The sequence below is a fragment of the Bemisia tabaci genome, chromosome 6, assembly GCF_918797505.1.
Source record: "Bemisia tabaci chromosome 6, PGI_BMITA_v3".
Lineage (NCBI taxonomy): Eukaryota > Metazoa > Arthropoda > Insecta > Hemiptera > Aleyrodidae > Bemisia > Bemisia tabaci.
This window is the reverse complement of record NC_092798.1, coordinates 11,954,423-11,976,374: the sequence shown is the minus strand read 5'-3', so window position 1 is coordinate 11,976,374 and position 21,952 is coordinate 11,954,423. Positions and strand designations below refer to the sequence as shown.

At 35.7% G+C, this 21,952-nt stretch overlaps 2 protein-coding genes across 4 annotated transcripts in view; one reads left to right on the top strand and one right to left on the bottom strand.

Annotated features, from left to right (window-relative positions):
• Positions 1-8,348: 8,348 nt before the first annotated feature.
• On the bottom strand, positions 8,349-19,674 carry LOC109038647 (uncharacterized). Of its 3 annotated transcripts, XR_011900019.1 has the most exons (7): positions 19,319-19,674; positions 17,244-17,346; positions 15,981-16,377; positions 14,950-15,144; positions 13,280-13,414; positions 11,651-12,002; positions 8,349-8,577 (listed from the first exon to the last, which is right to left on the bottom strand). XR_011900019.1 is itself a non-coding variant. In XM_019053773.2 (6 exons), exons 3-6 carry the CDS (start codon positions 16,335-16,337, stop codon positions 11,769-11,771), a joined length of 921 nt encoding a protein of 306 aa, XP_018909318.1. In that variant the 5' UTR covers positions 16,338-16,377; positions 17,244-17,346; positions 19,319-19,674; the 3' UTR covers positions 8,349-11,768. The 3 variants fall into 3 exon arrangements, 2 of the variants coding, with proteins under 2 accessions (XP_018909318.1, XP_072157460.1); XM_019053773.2 differs by having other exon boundaries at positions 8,349-12,002; XM_072301359.1 differs by lacking the exons at positions 8,349-8,577; positions 19,319-19,674 and adding an exon at positions 19,022-19,212 and having other exon boundaries at positions 9,470-12,002.
• A 117-nt stretch (positions 19,675-19,791) lies between these two features.
• Positions 19,792-21,952, top strand: part of PolZ2 (DNA polymerase zeta subunit 2) — a 7,515-nt gene continuing 5,354 nt past the window's right edge. The window contains exons 1-2 of the mRNA XM_019053789.2: positions 19,792-20,121; positions 21,254-21,372. Coding sequence (XP_018909334.2) covers positions 20,100-20,121; positions 21,254-21,372 — 141 coding nt within the window. The 5' untranslated portion in view covers positions 19,792-20,099. The remainder of the gene's footprint in view (positions 20,122-21,253; positions 21,373-21,952) is intronic.

Genomic DNA, 21,952 nt, shown 5'->3' with positions numbered 1-21,952 from the left:
TTAACTTGAAAACCTGGGTACCCTGTTCCTTTCATATGGGAGCACACCCAAGTACTATTCCAAGGGATTTTACCTCGATAAAATGAATTTTTTTCTCATTTATACATTCTTATCACTTGAAGTTTCCAACGGTTACCTCAGTAACTCGGAGCCACTGCAGGAAAGTTTATTTCAGGTGTCGGTCAGTTATTGATTGTAAGTAATAGCTAAATGCGGAGGTGCGGGGCAATGAGTCTTAGATATTTGCAGTCATAGAGGCTGTAAAAGCAAAATGAAACACAACTAAAGAACTAATTGCCTGAGACTTTTAGCACCCCTGCAAGTACATTATTACAAAATGATATTTTTTTATTTTTTATTTCAATTTGCAAAAAGATCAACCTTAATGACTCGGAGTTTTCATATTTTGGATCTCAAAATGTTTAAACCTCAATGGCTTTAATTGTTATCTTTTTGTTTCAACTTTAAGTTGTCAAAGTTCAAGTGTACATCAGATCCCTACGAAATAACGATATTTTGATGCTTTTCCTTAATCACTGTACAGTTATAGAGCTGCAGAGAGAGGCCATAGAAAATTCATTTTGGAATAATTTACATAGAGATGAAATATACCTACTCAGAGAAAAGACAGAAGATCAGAACCTATTTTTCAGCTTGAAAATCTATATTTGAAGCTCAGGGAAGGGGTGGGGGTGACTTAACATACATGTCTCTCAAAGAGCAGAGAAAACAGTTTTGATAAACCACTACCAGCCATTGTACATATTTAGATTCAGAGTTACAGTTTTAGATAGGTACGTCTAGATTGCCAGAAGTTCAAATGAGGTAGAATATTGAAATTTGAAGTTCAGAGGAGAGCTTCCGTGAGATAGGATAACTCTAGAAACGAAAATGACACAGATTAGGCAGACAACTACCATGAAATAACCAATAGGATGCGACAAGTAATCTGAAGATTTTAGTATCAGATCGGCACATAAAGTATTTGTTAAGTGTGGCATTGACACTCTCCGTGGTTGAAACAATTCTAAATGAAACAGGGTTTAGGAGAAATAAATTATTGACTATTTTTTCCGTATACAAAATAAATACATGTATTTTGTTTCTTTTTTATACAATTGGAAACTTCACATGATAAAAAAAGAAGTAAAAGGGGATAGTAAATTGTAAAAATCATAAAAGTAAAAAAAAATAATAATGGAATTTTGGTAAAAAGGAAAATTCCAGAGAATTGGAGGGGGTTGGATAAAACAGTACCTACCGACTAGATCAAAAAATACTTCATTAAATCAACATTTAACACAAAATTTAAATAACCATAATTAAGTCTGCAAAATCCTTCAAACCACAGTAATATGTTCCGACACATTCATAATTATTCCAAACTGCCGTACATCACAAATCAATGACAAATAGGAAACAAAATAATACAAAATGTAGACAATAAGTACAAATAAAACGATTTAAACGTACTCTGTCATGACTAGACGCTTAAAGTTTCAGACATAAAGGACAAGATAACCAAAACCATGCAACAAGAAAAAAAAAATTATTTTTTGAAATCTAATTACAATTTTCCTCTCTTCAGCATGGAAGAGCCAGACAGGCAAGATGAGGATAAGGAAATAGACATCTCGTCTAAGTTTGAGGGAAAGAATACGGAAATGAGAAATGCGATAGATGTTAAAGAAGCAATTTTCCTAGGAGGTAATTTATAAAAGAATTGGTCAGGTTTCAAAATCGAAATTTAGAGTGACCGAGAACTTGTGAACTTTTGTAAAAGGGGTGTAGAATAATTCTGAGGACCTTCCTGCGTTGCGGGTCTCTCACGACCTTGCTCGGTTAATTTATCCCAACTTAATTGACCAATGCAGTGGGCTGATTGTTGAAATTTATAGACAAAGCAATAAATAAGGAAGTACAGGGAGTATGGAGCAATCTTATTGGATGAAGTAGGTGGTTCCTATGAACTAGGGGAGAAAATGATGGTCTAACTGTAGGGCCTTTTGAAGGTTGCTTGCCGTTAATTAATTTATTACCTACCTCCTTGTCCATTCCACCTGCTTCTACCAATAGGATCTCTCCATATCCCTTTCATCTTCTTTATTTATCAATTTGAAAAATCGGCCTGCAGGCGATTCAGTGCTCTGGACTATGTAAAAGCGCCAGACAGTTCTCTGACCTCGAAAAATACTTTACATAGCATTAGAACTGAGGAGGAAATTGTTCAACAGAGTTCTTTGATTGCACAGAGGGTAGTTACAACCCAGTTGCAGGCATAAATAATGGAGATCGATTGAATTGAATTTTGTGAAAGGGGATTGACTAGGAGCATTACAACGTTGAAATAATTGTGCACTTTTTTTTACAACATAGGTAACTAACAGCAGATGAAAATATGATGTTTACATGTTCTATAACTGACACTTTTTGGGTGTCCTGGTAAGAGATGTTCAAATTCACATGTGTTCTTGAAAGAGAAAAGAGATTGCACAGTTTTAAGAATAATGCAAACCGACTTTGTACGAGAGGAAGTGGAGGGAAGGAAATGAGAAATGGAGCTAACAGTTTTAATTCTTACAAGCTATTTTGGCATTTTCGAAATCTTGAACACATATTCATGACTTCTACGAGAATGTAAAAGCACCATGAAATTCCGACTTGTTTCGACAGTAATGAGAAGTGCGCTGTATTTCTCACTCAAAGAACAGACAGTTCGAAGTGAAGTCAATTTAATGAAGGTTGAGGTGGAAAACATGAGATTCAACTAATTGAACTTTGATAACCTGTGAGTACCTACTGGAATACATAGAAAATGGGTCAATTTTCTTTTCTCATCCTTTCAAGTTTTCTAAAGCTTTGAAACCACAAGTAAAACCTTTGTCATATGAATAGCTCAAGAAAAATTTACGATGTACATATGATTCAAAAGGAAGAGTACTTTCAGGGACCTTTCCAGACATGTCTCGGCTTGGGGGATTACTTTCTTCACAGGGATTGAAGTTCTTCATTAGGAAAATCTGCCACTCGTTCCAGGACCTCCATATTCAATGATACATGTATCATGCATGTCTGCATACATTTACAGACAAAAGTAAGAAAAACATAATTTGAAAGATGCTTCTTCAGAAAGTCTCTGCACAATATTTCCACTGTCTCTCTTTAGGGACGGATTAACTAATGCTCAAAAATGTCATTAACGTATTTTTGAACTTACATTTGCATTTTCGATGGTTTCATTCTACAAACCAGTACCTAATTTTAATTAATTATCTTCAGATTTTTATGGAGTTGATGCACGGTGCCTGGATTTTTTTAATATTCATTTTTTTTTTCATTTTCTGATGCTCTTGGATTTTCAGGAGGAAGTTTCCAGAAATACATCACGGTTTTCAACTGCTTTTCCACACTTTCTCCTGAAGCAAATTAGTGTTTTTTCAAGAGGTTGAAGATATTGATTTTTTAAATATTTCAGCTAATTTTTTAACGCTCAGACAACACAGGTAGTCAGGTGGCCTGATTCATAAACAATATACATAGTTCTTGCAGCGTTGAGCATAGAAAATCAAGTACTTTTCAACGTATTTTCCGAATTTTTTTTCTTAAACACACAATTTTACATTTTCGCTCCCTTGTTTCCTTATATCAGGAGTTTGCGTCAGCAATTTCTAGTTTGCTTGAAAGTAAGATCACAAATTCTTCTGTAAGTAAGATGTCGATCAATGCAATCTATTTAATGTAAAATTTTCTGTTATTTTATTACCAGAGAGAATTAATTGCCGACAATCATTAGTGAAGAATAAAATTCAAGCACTTTTCAACCCCCTTTCAAAAAGTCAAGCACTTTCAAGGCCATAATTTTTTTCCAAATCAAGCACTTGACAAAGTTGGAGGAACCATGATATAGTTTCGGATCAAAGAGAAAAGACAAAATTTGGGTTTCGACACAAATTTTCAGTTGAATTCTATGGTTTTCTCTGGAAAGTTTTTTCCCTGATGAATGCTGGTATTTGTCGGTTATTCTTGGTTCCAGGCACCTTGGTTTGACAAATTGAATGGGATAAACGAGGGTGGTCAATTTTTTAAAACACAGATTGGTAAAAAAGATTGGTAACTGTGAAAATTAAGTTGTGCTGACAGTTTCGAGAATTGAGTAACGATTAGTACCTCCTTAAAGTTACGGGTATACGGAAAATGTACAGTGCGTAGGGTTATATCAGATCATACATTGGACAGATGGAACCAGCAAGTATCCCAAAGAGGGAAAAGAACATATAACAATACTGATGGATATCAAAAATAGTTGTGCGATAATTATTGTTAGAATAGCAAGGGACGGTTTGCAGCTGAAATCAAGTGAATTGATATCGAGGGCAAAGGTCAAAACTTCCCCAAATCCAAAATAAATTACAATTAAATTCAAATTAAAGGTTAATCTTGGGTTTAGAGCTCCAAACTATATACTGAGCTGATAAAATTCAAACAAAAGATTGGTTTACACATTCTGAAATATTCCACTAAAAGAACTTCTAATTTGAGCTGCGGCGGATTATTATCTGATAAGAATACCGATTTTGAAGGGCATTTTTCATTCTCATTGCACAAAACAAAAATATCTTGGAATATTTTTTATTTTAATCAATACATATAATCGATCTGAAATCAGCGGAACAAAAAGACAAGACAGAACCGCTTTTAAAGTTGGTACATAATGTATAGAATGCACATTCTGATAGGTTTGCATTTAAATCATTCTATCATTGATACTTCGGAGTGCCTCAACAGGGTTTCACCGCAGAGAATAGATCACAAACTCATCCGACAAAAATACACTAATAAGCCTCTTCAGACATGCTTTCTACATTTTATTTTTAAAAGTTAAGATTTGAAGTTATACCTTAGCTTAGGGAGTGAACTTAGCAATTTTTTTTTAAAAAAAATAACGAAAACGAAACAATTTTCAAATTAAAGATGTGAACGTCCATTCTAAGGCTCTTAAACACTAAAACTCCTTGTTTCAATAGTTCGTTTATGCAAAATAAATGATTACTATGAGTACATAATTATCTATGTAAAAAAGAGGGTAAGACAGGTTTATTCTGACTTTGAAAAGGAAAAATAGATAATGTCTCACTTGCTTGAACAAGATATTAAGAAAGGATGAGGTTAATAATAAATTGATGTTGGTGTTTTTAAAAAAGAGACCAGTATTCCTTTTCTGATACACAGGATATTTGGGGATGATCAATTCACTGTGGTCAAACTTTGCCAGCTCTCGATTAAAAAAGACACAAATTCTGGAGACAATTCCAGAGAACCTGGACGGGAAAACAATTATTTAACACAGCTATGTAAGACACTTCCTGCGCTTTGACAGCTTGCTTAAAATCAGCTGGATGGCGGAAAAGTATAAAACGGATGCGGATCAACAACGTAGGTCGCTAAAGATAGGATGATAGAATTTGATTGTCGTAGATAGTGTTTTTAAACTAGTCTCATGAAAACTATGATATTGTTTGATAAACGCTTTTCCCTGATCTTTTCTCTTCAAAAAGAGGAAAAAAGAAATGGAACTTTTAAAACATTATGGTTAAAGTGTTTGGTTTTAAGTTTAGCTACCAATAGGGTAATTAAGATAATGATATTTTGACCCTGGGACGATCATTTGAATGAATATATTTTATGAGAGGAACCGTGATGAGTTACCTCTATCACCGCGGACAGAAAAATACGACTTAAGAGATTTGCATGGGACCAATCCAGTTCTAAGAATGATAGTGTATTAATTCACGGAGGAAAATATTGAAGCAGTAAAAAATTTATAGCGGGTCTAATTATCCTCGGGTTTCATCACATTAAACTGAGCGGATTCATTCTGTCAATGAAGAGAGATGCGGCTTTGATGATTCAGACTCAGTGACTCAGAGAAAGCCGTTAGAGGAGCAGTGCGCCTTAATTTTTTAGCAGGGTTTTGTGTCATTAGGATTTGAGCTATTTCTCCGCATGCTCACATGCTTTAACTGCAAACTGAACCAAAATTAAATGATTTATACAAGACTCAGGATACAGGGTTGTGATCTATCAATTCGATTTTATAATAGATACTTTCATATTGACGACTGAAACTACTAATTTTATTTTTTATTTATTATTTGAATTTGGAAAGTTAGAACTCTAATATTGCAATCTTGAAACGAAGCTGTATACTTGAAACAAGACTCAGTAAACAGGATTGCTATTTATGTATTATTAGATTACAATGGTAATATGAGATAATTATTAATATTGATATTTACTTTAATTACTGAATCTACTTATTTTATTTGTTTCATGATCTGTTATTTTTTTCAGTTTTCCCCAGGGGCTCCACTAACATTTTAATGTTTTACGTACTAATACACCTCATTACTAAAATTTCGTCATATCATTTTAAATATTGGATAAATTATTTAAGGTTCCTATGAGAGCACCTTCAACATATTAAGACTTATCATCGGTAACATGTTAGGTGCCAAAAAATCTAAAAATGAGTTGCCCATGGTATTTCGTTCTACGCACCGAGGAAAGCATACTGTATTACGAGCTCAGTGCCCTCAACATGTTAGAGTAACGAGTGTAACGTCTGAGAGCGTCAGTGCTGTTTTCTAGAGCACTTTCAAAAATAAAGAAAAGCGTACTATGAAATCAACTTTTTGGCACTTTACCCATTATTGATGACAAATCTTTACACATCACATCTATCACTTCTCATGTGCCAGTCAAAAAGAAAAGGAATTTTTTGCATTGAGATCGCTTTTCTCTTTGACAACCACGTTTAATTTATAACAGTTGCACAAAACTTAAAAAGTACAATACCATAAAATTTCAATCTTCTTCAGTGATATGCTTTTTTCCTTGAGTAGCGGAACAATTGCTTCTGCATGCCAGGAGGAGATTTTGACCACCACTTCAAGTCCCAGCCTCCGAACAGAAGGCACAACTCTTGAGACTTTTGGAGCTTAAAGTTCAACCTGAAGATGAAGTTCTGAGCCACAACTGTCCATTTGTATGGACATAAACTTCAGAAACTCGACGATTTCTTCATCAATTAATTTTTAGGCTTAGGTATAAGTTGCAGCAACCATAAAAGGGAGATCGATATCTTCATTCCATTGACTAGCACCAACGTTTGAGAGCAGAATAGTGAGAATAGAAAAAATGGACACTTAATATCTTAAAAATTTCACTACTGATAAATTTCATCGTTTAAAAAGACGGTTACACGGAGTCAAGGGAGGGTACCAATGACATGAATATCGGCACTTAAAAAAATACACAATTATTCTTAAACAACGGTAAGATGGAATTAAGCAATGTGCAAAAGCTTTCAGAATCCTTTCCAAAAATATAGCTCGTAGTTTTGCTGATCGGCAGTTAACTTGTTCAACACAATCAATAATTTGGGGCGACTGTGGGGCTTTGCCCTTCTATCTATAAGAAGCATGTGTACAGGCTGCTGAATCTGAATATTTACAGTAGGTACTGTAAAGGGTTGTAGATTGAACAGAGGACTAAGGGTTGAAAACGTAGGAAATTTTGGTAACTTTGGCATATGTACATTTTCTCTTACTATTAAAACTAAAAACATTCCTTTTTTTCGCTGAGACTTTGGAAACTTGATGAAATACGGCCCATTTCAGGATTTTTAGAGGGCTGAGCTATCATTTGATTTGGAATGTTCAGAAAGATTTCTCTTGGTTTTCAAAAAATTTTAACCTCTCGTTTCGATCTTTTGCTTAAAAGAAACTTGTACTGGTGAGAGAAAAAGAAGACTATCTGAAACTACTTGTCAGACCTTTTGTACAGTTCGAAAGATACTTTTCCTAAAAATTACCAAGAGATACACCCATAACTAGAAAATAGTCGACTAAGGTTCCAATATTAACTAAAGACAGAACTATTTTCAAGGTTTAGAAAACTTGTGTTATCCTAGCTCAGTAATGCTAGTTCTTCTAATGTCCTTTGTTTTATGTGAGTAGCTTGCTAAGTAATCACTTGATAGAGATTTGCCAGCTGGTAAATTAATATCAAACCAGGACTAGTTCCTTAATTCTATAGAGTTACCGTTTACGTGCTTCAAGAACTCTCCTTCGTGACAATCTAATACTAGTTTTTAACCTTACTGGACACTGGATTAATGTTGCTATCGACGGTATCGCATTCCAAGTTAAGACTTTTGCCAAATTGCAAATGATTTACCAGTTTTTAAGTAGAATTTTTTCCTTAAAACATTAAGGGCAAGGATAAATTTGACTAAAAGAATTTGTTCCTAACAGGACGGACATATTAAAATAAACAATTACACTTAAGAGCTGATAATGTCATATATAAAAATAAAAGAGCGGCACAGCGATAGTTATTATGAAACACACTTATTCCCAGTGGTAGTTTACAAGACACTCACCAAGTAGTAAAAAATTTCTCAGTAAGAAATCAACATACCTACATGGAAACAAACAATTATCCTGGCGCTTTCTTAACAATGACTAATGTCTTTCCTAACCTCTTTGTTGGTACCTCTTGAACAGTTCACGTATCCTATAAAAATTGGATCCGGTTAAAGAACTTGTGACACACAAAAACGATCAATTAATCAAAGATGAGAATCCTCATTTTTTTATTCATTAAAGCAATGCAGGGGGTTCTTGAGGTGAAGTACTGTTAAAATCAGGGTTGCCATTCGGTGCAGAAAACTTGGGAATTGAGATTAAACTTTGGAAGAGATTAAAATGATGATAAAGCTCATTTAAATCACCCGCTATAATCCTAACTACTGTGGTAAAGAGAGACAATGTGCTAGCATTCAAACTGTGCCACATTGTTCTCACTAAAGTATTCATCCCGGAATATTATTTGTAATTGTGATTAAATTAAAAATAAAAGTTTTTCAAGAGTTGAAAGGAAAAAAACCCGATCAAATTTCCAGAGAATTCGTACTTTCTCCAAATTTTTCCTTCCAAAAGAGGGTAACACAACAATCTAGGAGAGGGTCCTCAGTGAAACTAAACCTTCAACGCATTGAATGTGAATTAGGATGAAAATTGTTTTCACTTCTACAGGATAGCAGCAATTCTTTATGTCAAGCAAGGGCTTGGTTCAGCATTAGCTGAGGTACAATGTGCTGAATACTGAGGCTCAATTAATCTAAAGGACATGGTTAAAGGTATTCAAAGAACTGGTGGTTCAGGGAAATTAAGCAAACCTTAAGGATTTCCAAAAACAATTTCTTGTTCCTTTGAAAATCTACATTTTTTTAAACTTTTCCTGCTTTATTTCTGATACTTTTTAGACCCTCTCGGAATTAAACTTGACTATGTTGTCCACCTAGAAATTTTGAATGCTTGCCTTTTTATCAAGGTTGCCAGGTTATGCGAAAAAATGTGCATATTGTGCCTGGGATGAATAGGGAAAAATTGCTGATTTTCCAGCACTATCTAATAACAATGCTTCTTTGTTCGCAGATAAGGTGCTTCTTATTCAAAGCCTGAGTATCAGGTATATGAAACATTAAATTTTAAAGAGAAACAAATTTATATTTTTTTTGTATCTTTATTATTTCACTAATCAAAAAATTTGAAGAGCTTTTGGCATTAACAGTAACACAGGCACAAAACACCGTTGCAATATCAAAATATTTGAGAAATTTTGATCAGTTCACTGCATTTATTGGCAACTCTGATTTGAACTAGTTGACGATATGCACTTAAATCACAGTGCATAGCTGGCATTAGATTAAACATTACCCATAGCTTTGACTCAGAATAAATATGAACGAGAGATAAAGTCAAGCATTCAGATCATAGATTATGTTGGCGAATGCTCAAGCAAATAAGCACTTAATATGCTACTTTTTTAGTGTATTTTTTTAATTCACTTGTGACTGAGGTCAAGATGAGAAGGTGCTTGAGAAAAACTCTTCCCCACATAAAACTGCAAGGGAAATGCAGAGAGCACATCACTTGTAAAAAATTCTGAGTCTCAAAATCGTTGCTCTATCTTTGAACGAGGATCGATAAAAGAAAAAAATTATTGAACAGATACCCTCATAAAATCAAGGCTTTTGGGAGAAGCTCTAAAAATCTAACGATTACATTTTCCGTTTCCAAAGCTAGGATAAACTGATTATATATGAGTGAGTTTGGCAACAAAGAGGCAGTAAGGGTGAGAACAGAAAAGAGTGTACGTCTATAATACTGGTGATTGAGATTCATGAGATATTTAATAACGAGAATATGCGACCATGTGAGAGCAAAAAATAACTTCACGTGTACATTTTAGCGAACAAGTTATGACTAGAGAGGAGGTATACCTTTGATTGGCAAAATATTGCAAGCAGAGAAAAAAAAACGCAGATAAAATTTTTTCAACAACTAAGAGTGAAATTCGACCAATTCATAGTTCATCGCAAGAATTTGCAGAGAACAAGCTCCTAATGCACGATGTAGAGCATTGCAGCAGGGTTCATGATTATTCTTACAAACCGAGAAAACAATTCTCATCAATTGGAGGACACAATGTATATTTTTTGAACCTCTCTTCATAAGGTTGCCGAAGATCGCAGAAGCTACTTTACATTCATGTGCAAAATACAAGGGTCGACTATTTTGATAGCCAAAAAATCATTGATCAAATCTGCAGAACTGTGCTTTTGCTACCTTTGCTGCTCCCAAACTGCTATTGAGCTCTGATACATTGCAGGCCTAATGCAGCAGAGCAAAATGTTGATTTTCTGGTTTTTTTCTTTTTTTTTGTGACGTTAATTTTTGAAGATAATTAAAACGGTATGATACTACCCTGGGGACTTAAATGCAGGGCCAAAACACGGACAAGGCAGTGAACGTGTTATAAAAATAATTGAAGTTTATAGAGCCTTAAATTGGACAAGCTCTATGTACAAAACCAAAGAAATCAAGTTTCCTCAGAAACTTTATAAAAGAGCTTTCTTTTTAAACTGAAAGAGCAGCAAAAATGTCAAGCTCTTCGTGTTAGATTAGGAGAATTTGTCACCTTCTGGCCAAAATATCACGAGCACCACATATGTGCACTTAGACTTGAATTATTTTATCTGTGCAGTGTGGCGCTTCCTCTAAAATTCCTATTAAGAGTGAAAGAGGGAATCTGCGGTGAGTCACAGATCAGAGAAATGTTTGTAAAGATTAGATCCACTGGAGCTGAGAGTTAGGTTAGGTTGCTGCTGAATCTACTGAGTGCATACGTTCTGACAGAAAGACTAACCTGCTTACCAAAAGCAATAGTATGAGTTGACAGAACATCCTTCTAAACTTCAAGAGGGCAGTTCTTCAAAATGATCTTTAAACTTTCAGAATCCAATAATGGATTAGGAAAAGACCATTTTACAAAACCTTTACTCACACCTTTATTTTTAATTGTTTCATCTAATGGGTTCATTGCCAAATTCGATTTCAATTCTGTTTCACAGTTTGTTCAAAACTTGATACCCGATTGACAAATTCAATATTAGTGTCCTATAAAAATGCTTTTCATGAACCATCTGACTTCTGGATCTGTGGCAACCTCTTACAGACAACCATGCAGCCTGCGCATATGTACAAATTGAACTTAGCAAAAAGTATATACAACTGAAACTTACCTTCCAACAGACACTACTAGTCGAGGGAATATAGGAACAATCTATTCCTCAAGTACAACTAGGGCAAGAGCCTCAGACTCGAGATTATCACGGAAACTTGCTTGGCAAAGTGTCCCTATCATGCGTTGTTCATGCTGCGGTAAGAGTCCATGGCTTTGGACGAGCAGGGCTGCGAATCTGTGTGATGCATCTTGTTGCCATGTTGCGAGGAGTAACCAGGGGAGGGAGAGAAGTGTCGCTCTTGTAAATTTATACTACTGGGGTCCTCACCTACAGGATGGTACTGCTCCTCGTCACAGCGCGTGAAAAGCGATAAGAGCAAAGCTTCGAGTGCACACAGGTAACCAAGAAGCTGCAATCAAAATGGAACACCAAGTTCAATGATTAAGCAAACTAGACTGTCAAACATTATTATCTAATAACGTCAAGAACCAAAAATAACTGAGGTGAAAAAGTGTGAGTTCAAAACTGAAAAAAATCATGTAAAAAAAAAGTTTAAAATTCTTTTTTCATACAGATTCTTGCTTACAATTATATATGCTATCTAATGCTTATCTGTTAAATTCTGTTCAATGCAAATTTTTTTTTGTTTTGTTTTTTTGTTCTTGGTCCTGATTTTTTAACTTCATGTCAATATGTAAAAAGGAATGTGCACAAAGGTAAGCACCACCATCCATTGGAGAAGGGGCCTTGGTACAAATTAATTCAAAATTGAAAAGTTGGTACAACTACTTAAATGAGTATCTCTGATGTTCTGAACTCACATTTGAGTTTCAGGAGCCATTTGGCTCATTGGACTCAATTTTTAGGGGCCGTTGAAGATCTTTTTTGGTCAAGTTTCAATGAATCACAATAATTGAGGTAGCACGCAGTTATTGCCTAGGGTTATTGCCAAATCACAACCTTTGGTAAGCGAATAATTCTTGTCTCTAACTATTAAGACAAGAACGATCATATTAAGGGGAAGGATGTACAATTTTCCGGAGTAAATGAAAGGCCGATCACCTTGAGAAAGTTACCTTGAAAAGATTTTAGATGTTTATATTGTATTTCTCTTAAAAAAATATTTTTCTTTCTTTAAATAGCACATACTGATTCACTCTGGATTAGAGGTTTCATTAAACAATGGATTTGCAAAGAGAGGTGAGTGCAAAAATTTCGTGTTACTAATGTGATTAGCACTTCTACAAAATAGAACCACATTAATGGCAAAAAAAGTGATATGCTTGAGTTGTTTTACAGTTATAAAGATCAAAGTGGTTTTTGTCAGACTGATAGCATTGCCTGAAGCTTGTTGGATGCAGGTCCAACCATAAAAAAACTTCTTGGTCGGGCCCCATTACATGCATCATTCATCCATTGACAGATGCAGGTTCTTCCTTTTACAGTGATTGGTCAGTTTTATTAGCAAAAACCTGCTTACAGATTTCTCCCTGAGGGAAAACATTTTTTGCCACTAGAGCGACCTCCAAAATTGCAGCTAATAATGTGGTGCTGGGCCCAGCCGCTTGACTTTTCCTTTGCGAGCGAGCTGGAAAATCTTTCACCCTTCCCTCTAAAAATTGTCATTTCAGCCTGAATGGTGAAAGTTTGCAAAAAACAAAAACAAAATCAAAGTCAAACACTCACCCCTGCTATTATTAACCTATGTATAGTAGACTCAGGTATCCAAGCATAGTTTTCATTGTAGTAGTGTGAAAGGTGAATAATAAGTGATGAACTTAATAGGTAGAGTGTGCTAATACTGACATACAGGAACGCATTCTGAAAATGAAAAATAGTTCAAGTCAGGTGTGCCATGCAATATGACATAAGGGTAGTTTAAAATATCTCTAGCTCTTCATGTTAAACGCAAAGTGTCCCTTGCTAATTTTTATTAACAGCCGGACTTATTTCTAAAGGCAAACAGCTTTATACTGATTTTTAACGCACATTGGCTAAAAAAATTCAACTTTCTGTCTTTATTTCTACAGTAGTCAGGACTTAGAGTTAGAGTATGAGAGAAAATGTACGCAGAATATTGTATGCAGAAGAATGTATTCTGAAGTAACAACCTGCACATGTTCTTAAGTTTCATGTATGGAAGATCCTCTATTCTTATCACACTGAGAATTTCATTAAAAGTCTATCAATTTTAGGCTGTAAAATTACTTGTGATCCTCTACCTCCTATTCATGAAATAATTTCAACAAATTCAGTAGAGAGGATCAAACCCACGTCGATTTGAGAGTGAAAAATTTGAAGTTGAAGGTTGGATTCATTCGTTGGAGTCAGTGTAAAAAATAAATTTTGATCCTTACTTTCACAAAGTGAAAATGTTTCTCCCAATGTTTGCAAGGGGAAAACAGTTTTTGGCCAGTTACTTTTTTGGAAGACAACCAAGTGATATCAGCTGTTGCCAGATTTAACTGAGGAAATTGATTTTTTCCGAGGAAACAAGTTGAACAGATTTCTAACAATGTACAAAATTTTCGAATTTTATATTCTTTTTGCTGTAAATCACAGGGAAATTTCTTTAAAACTTTAAAAAAAAAACAAAAAAAAATGGAATGATTGTTTTTTTGTGAACAAAAAAATTGTGCAATGAAATTTGGCAACAGCTGCTGAAATTTAGTTTTCCACAGAAAAACGTCATTAAGTTAAACTTAAACTACCCTTGACTATTTTCCAGAAATGCCGATTGCACCCTTTCTGATGAACTTAGTCCAATTCTTTTATTTTCCCAAGAGACCATCCCTAAATTACACAATTTACCAGAAGGAATGGGGGTCTTACCAGTGATAGAGGGATGGGACTGGGTAGGGGAGAGTACCAAGCAAAGTGCTACGTGTTGATTTTGCGTAGATTTTCCAGGGTTTTCAAAGTAATTTTTTCTGTTGTTTTCAGTAGTTTTGATGAAGTGGGTACTAAAAATGGTAGTCTTGGTAGCAAAATAGTTGCATATTCCACCCTTTGGTTCTAGAAAGTTCAATTGTCTCTGGGAAAATAGATAACGCGCAAGTCACATGACAAAGGAACAGGCAAGCTGGATGCTGCAAAGGGCACTAAAATATCGGAGAGGAGAGGTCTGGGACAGCATTGCACTTTGTTTTGATCTGTAAGATTTGGAAAAGTGTTCAGGAGTTTTACAGAGGGAGCAAATTTGGCATTATGTAGTTTAGGAATGACCAATACGAGGAAAAAGGGACAGTGCAAAAAATAAACGTTACAATATGTACTTAGTTATGTTATTGACCCTGCAAAAAAAAAAAAAAAAAATGCTAAGAGTTAAGAGAATAGGAAACTACTATTTTACATACCAATTTACTCATGTTGAATGGGAACAGATGGACAATATGCGACACATCGAGAAACAAGACTAAAGATACGACTAGGAAACTAAAAATTGTAACGAAGACCATCAACCGTATACGTCCGATCATAGGCAGCATAAAAAGGCTTACTTTTGCCGTGCCTGCTGTGATCAGACATAGAAGACAGGCAACGGAGGTACACTGAAAAAGAGATCAAGAGACGAAAAATTAGTAGGAGAACTGGATTATTTAAGAAGGTTTGATCTTTAAAAACCTGCTGCTTTTATTGCTCTCATTTATTTTGAGCCAAAATATTGAGTAAACTCCTTTTTTTCAGTTGAGGTACAGTCACTCTATTTTTAGCTTTTCAATGATAAAGCCTCCAAACAAAAAGTCTCAAATAATGAATCAAAAGAAAAATCAAACAATTCGGTCAAAATTTATCACCTCTTTTTGAACCAATCTGAGATTATCCTCTTGTTTTCTGCATTATCAACCAGAGAAAGGCATACACAGTTTTTCACAGCCTTGCAGGATGAGAATTCAACAACTGCCTACTTAGTTAACATTTCTATTGATTCCAATTTTCATCTACTGTCACAGGAGAGTAGGAACTTCCCAGTGTACTCAGATTTATGGCCAGACTCTACGTCATGAAGGGTAGCAACTGATATTTCCACTTCCTCATTGGTTACTCATCACACTGTAGTCAAGTCTGATATTTGAAAATTCAAAGAAATTACTTGTAATTTTTAACCAAAAATACGAGGAATTTAACCGAGTTTGAATTGTTTAGAAGAGGCAGAGAGCATTGGTGTATTTTGATTTAGCAAGACTGAACAACTCCCTTTAGCACTTTTTCATTGGCAATGATGAATACAAGGAGATTATTCAGAATATTTTCTGAAGAACTGAATGATCGAGTTATCCTGGAAAGGAATGGATTTTTCACGGAATATAGTAAGTGAGTAGGAGTTTTTAATTTCATATTTTCTACTTCTATCTTGCTCCTGTCTCAGAACAGAAAAATAACTTACCACTAATGAAATTCTCATGAACCCTTTGGTTCCTTTGAGATAAGAGTCATCAAAATAGACAACGACATCAGACATAATTGAAGGGGATGGGGATCCATCATGTTCTGGGTGCGTGTAGTTGGCGTGCGAGTCCCAGGAACAAACCGTCTTAACATCGCCTGGCGTGTCAAGCTCGGCTAGACTACCAGTGGTGCGGCCCCCACTGGCCCCTGTCTGACTCCCCGCAATCTCGAAGTCTTGGATATCCTCAGTCCGGCACGCTGCCGGTTCTAACTCACGAATTTCCTCTAGGAGAACAGAGATTTCGTCACCAGCGTACAAGTCAGATACTGAGCTGACGTGCCGCCCGGACTGCATCACGCGCACAGTCCAGAGCTCATTGTGCCACCATTATCACCTGAGAAAAATTAGAATAAACAAGGATGTACCATTAAAGAAAAATTCGCATGAACATAGTGTAAAAACTAAAGGGAAGAATACAGAGTAAAATAAGTGAGCAAGGCTGAAAACTGAACAAACACCTGGACTTTTCAGAATAGTCATGATTCCTTCACTTGGTGACATCACAAAACGATGCCTAAAGCTGGGTTCAGCCGATCAGGAAATGCCATTTCCCCAGCTTGGTTAGGTCATCAGAGTTTGCCGAAAGTATTGTTTGAACAGGTCTCATTTTTGGTATTTTCAAAACTGGGTGTCTCTGCTTTCTAGCATTAAAAAAATCTACAAAAATTCCTAAAAGTTTAGTTGGTTTTGTGTTTTCAGAAACTGAGTGCCACTGACTTACTGGTGATGAATTTTTTTGGTAAATTTTTTCCAAATATCTTGAGACTACAATTTATGACTTAAATATTTTGCTCACAACGTGCTTGAAATACTAGACAATTTGATCTAGAACCGAGAGAAATTTACATAGAATACGTGTAAAAATAACATTGTGAAGTAGAGTACTTTGGTATTCACTGTCAAGAAAGATCCATAGTCCATTTTTGACTTTGAAGGCCTCTCCCCTTTTTGGTAAGCTTATCAAGAACTGCAAGTTTATACAAAAAATAGGGTCATTCAATTTCTTGTATTTGTTTTCACTGAATATAATGAAAAAGGGACTGTTATTGTTACAAACTACCAAACAATTGGGCTATTCCTTAATTTTGAAAGTGAGCTTACATCAAATATACCTAACTTAAGAGACAATGATTTACTCAGAAACCCACACACTTAGGCAAGTAAGAAAAACATTTGAACAGAACAGCCAAAAATACTTACTTTGAGTAGCTAGGAGATAATTGAGAGTGAATTGAAATATTCAAGTTTCAGTAGACACATATCAAATGCTGAAGATCCAAAACTGAGGCTGCAATATGACTGCCTGCAAAAAGGTAAATTTTAAGCATTACTCCTCATTACTATTAGCTAAATTTTACAAGTACAAAATGTAAGTTTTTTGGGCTATAAAGGTATGTTACTCTTAAATCTTTGAGAAATGAAATGATGTAAAATTACAGCGTTAATTGGGAGGCAATATATACTTTCCTTTAAGTTTTTTTGAAATCAGTAGGTATAAGCACTACCCCTCCTGATATACTGCTTACTATTAAAACAGGGTGGTTTTTCTTAGAATTATTCTCAATACCTACATTGAATTCAAATTACAGTAAGATCCTGGTTATCCGATATAGTTAAGATTACCTAAGTGTATGGTCAAATACAAAGTAGCTGACGGGACTAAAACCGGCTTTTTCCTGCAAAAACTGAGAATATATGTGGTTTTTCTGTCCTTTCCCCCCCTCCCCCCTCCATTATACAGCTATGTTTTGCAAGTATCTACAGTAGAATATTGTCCAAGCATGTGCTTTTAGATACAAATAGAGCCTAAAATGGTTCAATTTCAGTCTATATTTTCTTAGTGGTTTCAATATCTGACGTGGCCCTCGCCACAATTTGTCGGGTAGTTAATGCACCACTGTACTGATTAATTTTCAAGAAAAAAATAATTACTTTTAAATAAGCTGTACTGATAAATATAATTCTTCTGTATAGAGGAGTTCAGCAGCAATGAGAATGAGTAGGTAAAGCATTCGAAAAAAATTGACAATGATAGGTAATTGAGAGTAAGAGCTCGCACATGAAAAGATCTGCAATCTTGGCTCTTGTATTTACTTTCAATGCTAAGCTGAAGATAGCTGCTTGATTCTCTGTTGCACTGTATAGGTTGTGCCTTAAGTTAGAGGTGTCTTCAGCTAAGTTGGCACTTGCTTGCATTCCGTTTGCGAGCGACCGCAATGGAGTCGTCCATTATGTATCAAGGATTGACTACGTTCATGATCAGGCTATTGTCAATCCTTGATCAATTGCGAGCGGAATGTTAACAAGAGATGTCGCCAGGTAAGTGACATCTCTATTTGGCATGGACGCTGTTCAAGATGAAAATAGGATTTGGCAAGTGGAAATATTTCAGACAAGACAGGAACTATTTATTGCTACAGTGATTCCAATCTGTTTCTACAGACACTTGTCCATGTTATAACTCCTTCAATTAAGACGACGGAGGCTTTATTCCCTTTCTCATGGGATCTTACAGAATCAGCGCTCAAGGGCATCATATTTGCTGGACAAAAGTCTAACAGAGAAAACCTATCAGGAAGTTGTCAGAGAATACATCTTGGTTCAGTTGTGTCCAAAAAAACACATTTGGTGTCCTCACTAAAGAAAAGAACACGCAGAGTTCACTAAAAGCACTTGCTGTTTCATACGATAAAAAATTATACAGTCCCTCGTGAACATCGGCTGGAAAGTTGTAAAGTGACCACAAGTTGACACTCAAATGCATTGAAGGAGCAATTATGTGCTTTTGATGGATTTCAAAAGGAAATTTAAAAGTTAAAAAGTGAGAGGATATTGTGGCGCAAGCAAGCTAAACTCGTTTTACCACTATAAAAATAAACTTGTACCGAGAATGTAGTGGGGATCATGAAGTGAGGTCAGGCTAAAAAGGAGTCATCTGACAGAAAAACTCATGACCAAGATTTTTCTGAAGTACTTACAAAGCTGTGTCATCTCAATACAGGTCAAAAACTTGCTAACCTATTATACTACTTAAACTTGATACATGATAAGACTTCGCAAGCCCTCGCCCATAAAGGGTTGATACAGGAGTGCTGAATATTGATTATGAATATTCTCAGTTCCCAGCACAGAAACTGATGTAATTAGTAATCTAGTTGCAGATATTCAGGGCAAGGATCTTGAAATTTCTGTCATCAACCCTTGAACTTTCAAGATAGGTTAGAGAGACTATCACAACAATCTTACACCAGAGCTTATTTATTACAGATACTTACGTGCCGAAATCACGTCGAATACATTTTCTTACGAAATGAACAATTCCGTGGATCGCAAATATTAGTCAATATATCAGACAGCACTAGCGGCAAACTTGCAACTTATCGGTATCGGACGCTGGCAGCCGCCATAGCAACTTTTTCAACCCTCCCCTTTCGGAACGGGCCGATTTTCATCCCTGAAAAGCATCCCAGCTTTCCGGAGAACAAAATTTCCCCACTCCAGTTTCGGCTACCCCTCTGCCCACCCCTCACTCGATTCCAGGCTCCCTGATCCCCGCCTTCCCTGCCTATATTCTCAGTTTTGCAACCCCCACACCCTTAGCCTGCAAATCCTAACTCTGCAATAAGCACAGCACAGTGGGAAAATATACCCCACCCCCACCCTTGGCTCTATACCCCTCTTTTCTCGTTAACCATTTCCCTCCTCCTCCTCTCCAAAGCTCCAAGCCAATGTATGACAGCTTTTCTGAATTCCTCTTCTCTCAATTCCTTATATCGAAAGTTCTTTTCATTCCTCGTTGAACTTAGGACTTTCAGTCACGTGATGTTTTTGTTTACTAAGTGGATGCATGAATCACCCTTTTCCCGCGTAATTTCATGTTATCAGATATGAATGATAAGATGAAATAAAACGAATGAAATGAGAAGTTAAAAATAAGTTCAGTTCGCGTTTTAGTATCTGTTTTGCACCTTGTTTTTTGCTTCTGAAGCAAACAATTACGTGAAGTCGACATTCAACATCTGCTTCTTGGGACACACCACTTATCTGCCGTCAGTCATGAGTACCTGTCAGTTACCATGTGGGTGAATATGTGATTTTTTTACCTTTAATCATTGAACCAATCCTCATTGTTTAGTTGTTTAGTCTCTGCTGAAATCTCCATTAGCTTATCGGAGTCATCTAACGTGAGCCTGAATTTTTTCTCGTGAAAATATAATTTTCTATTGAGGAAGGTAGTACGCGCTTTGCCATGCAGTCATCTTTTGTTTCTCCCACGGTAAATCTCTTCACTGGAAGTAAAAAATCATCAAGATATTGTGAAGATTTCACTGACATACTGCTTACACTCTCAAATATGACTTTCAAATGGAACGATTATCTCTGGAAGAATTTATATTTGCTGACAAAGAGTGGTTGTGATACGGCCAAAATTAACGTGACTGCATCGTTGTTTTAACGTTATTTTTGGCAGATGCCAGTTGCGTAAGCCGATCCTATATTTCTGCTGAAAGTTTTCAACTGCGGTTTTGTACCCTGCAGTATGATTAAAGAAACGCGTTATTTCATCATGTTATGCGTTCAGATACTTTCTGCTTTAGTTTTAGACCTTCAGGAGAGATGTTTTAGGGTAGTTAGCTGATATTTGCTGCTAGGCATAGGCATTCAGTTGTTCCACTTTGGTAAAAGGAAGAAGTAAAACCAGTATTTTGGTTTTTGAACAATATCTGTACATTTGTTGACTTTTGGTGAAGATTCATCATCAGAACATCCTTGGCACATGCCTCCGTAATAAATGTATTTTGTCATTTTGATGATATTGAATGACCTATCCTTAGAATAAAATGACGTTGAGAATCAACAAATGGACATCAAAATCTGCCTGGAGCAGACGTGGAAAACCAAATGGTTGATGGTTGCATAGACCGCAAATATTAAGAGTCGACGCCATATAAGTTTATGCACTTTTAAACTGTAACAGAGGATCTGATGGTGTTAGCTTAGCATCAAGATTAAATGCAATTTACTCTCAATTTAATTAATAATTCTGTGAAAATTACGATGAACGATGTTGATTGTTTTCTTTTAAAACCATAATAAGAGTGCAGACTTTAAAATATCACAAATGAGATACATGTTTTAGAAGTTTCACTGTCGTTATGTAATTTATGGATTAGTCTTTAATACATAATCTCCTCTTTTGTTGATTCCAGATGCTGATTCCATCCTCCTAGAGCTTCTTGAAGTAGCAATTCATCAAGTTTTATATCAGAAGAGTATCTATCCAGAAACTATATTTGTCCTCAAAAAAAAGTACGGAGCGCCTGTCCATGTAAGGATCTCTCCTTCCTTTTCATTCTCATTTTTTTTTCATGTTACGTCAATGTTGCTGTAGTCCCCAAGTACCAGTAATCCCAATGAATAACAATTTTATCGGTCGGTTATTGTGATTGTACTGCTGCCAATTTATCGCGATATCATTGAATGAAAAATTCTAATGTATCATGATTAAATCGCCGCACAATGCCATTTTTGGTTCAATAAAATCGCAACCTATATTTGACGATAAAATCAAGATCAAATCACCATATAATGCAATTTTTATCTTGATAATCATGATAAATTGCTAGGCAATGAAATTGAGGATAATCGCTCAGATGTTGATGATCCTAACGATTTTATCGCCGATAAACTCGCAATATATGGTGATTTTTTTTTTGAAAAATGCTACTTGGGTCAAATGAAGAGTGTCGATGATGTCACACCAAGAAGATTAAAGACGCTCTATTAGCATCCTGGCAATGCTAGAAATTTTTACTTTCAGGGACTCTTTATTTCTTCATGGGCAGCAGTTGTTATCCTACCTTATCTTTGGCTGTCAAGCTTTTGGTTAAGCAGAGCATAGTAGTAGT

Coding starts and splice junctions, on each gene's coding strand:
- LOC109038647 (XM_019053773.2), bottom strand. CDS start 16,337: ATGCAGTCCGGGCGGCACGTCAGCTCAGTATCTGACTTGTACGCTGGT. Junction 13,415..14,949: donor CATTCAACATGAGTAAATTG/GTATGTAAAATA, acceptor TTTCATTTTCAG/AATGCGTTCCTGTATGTCAG. Junction 12,003..13,279: donor ATAGGTTAATAATAGCAGGG/GTGAGTGTTTGA, acceptor TTTTGATTGCAG/CTTCTTGGTTACCTGTGTGC.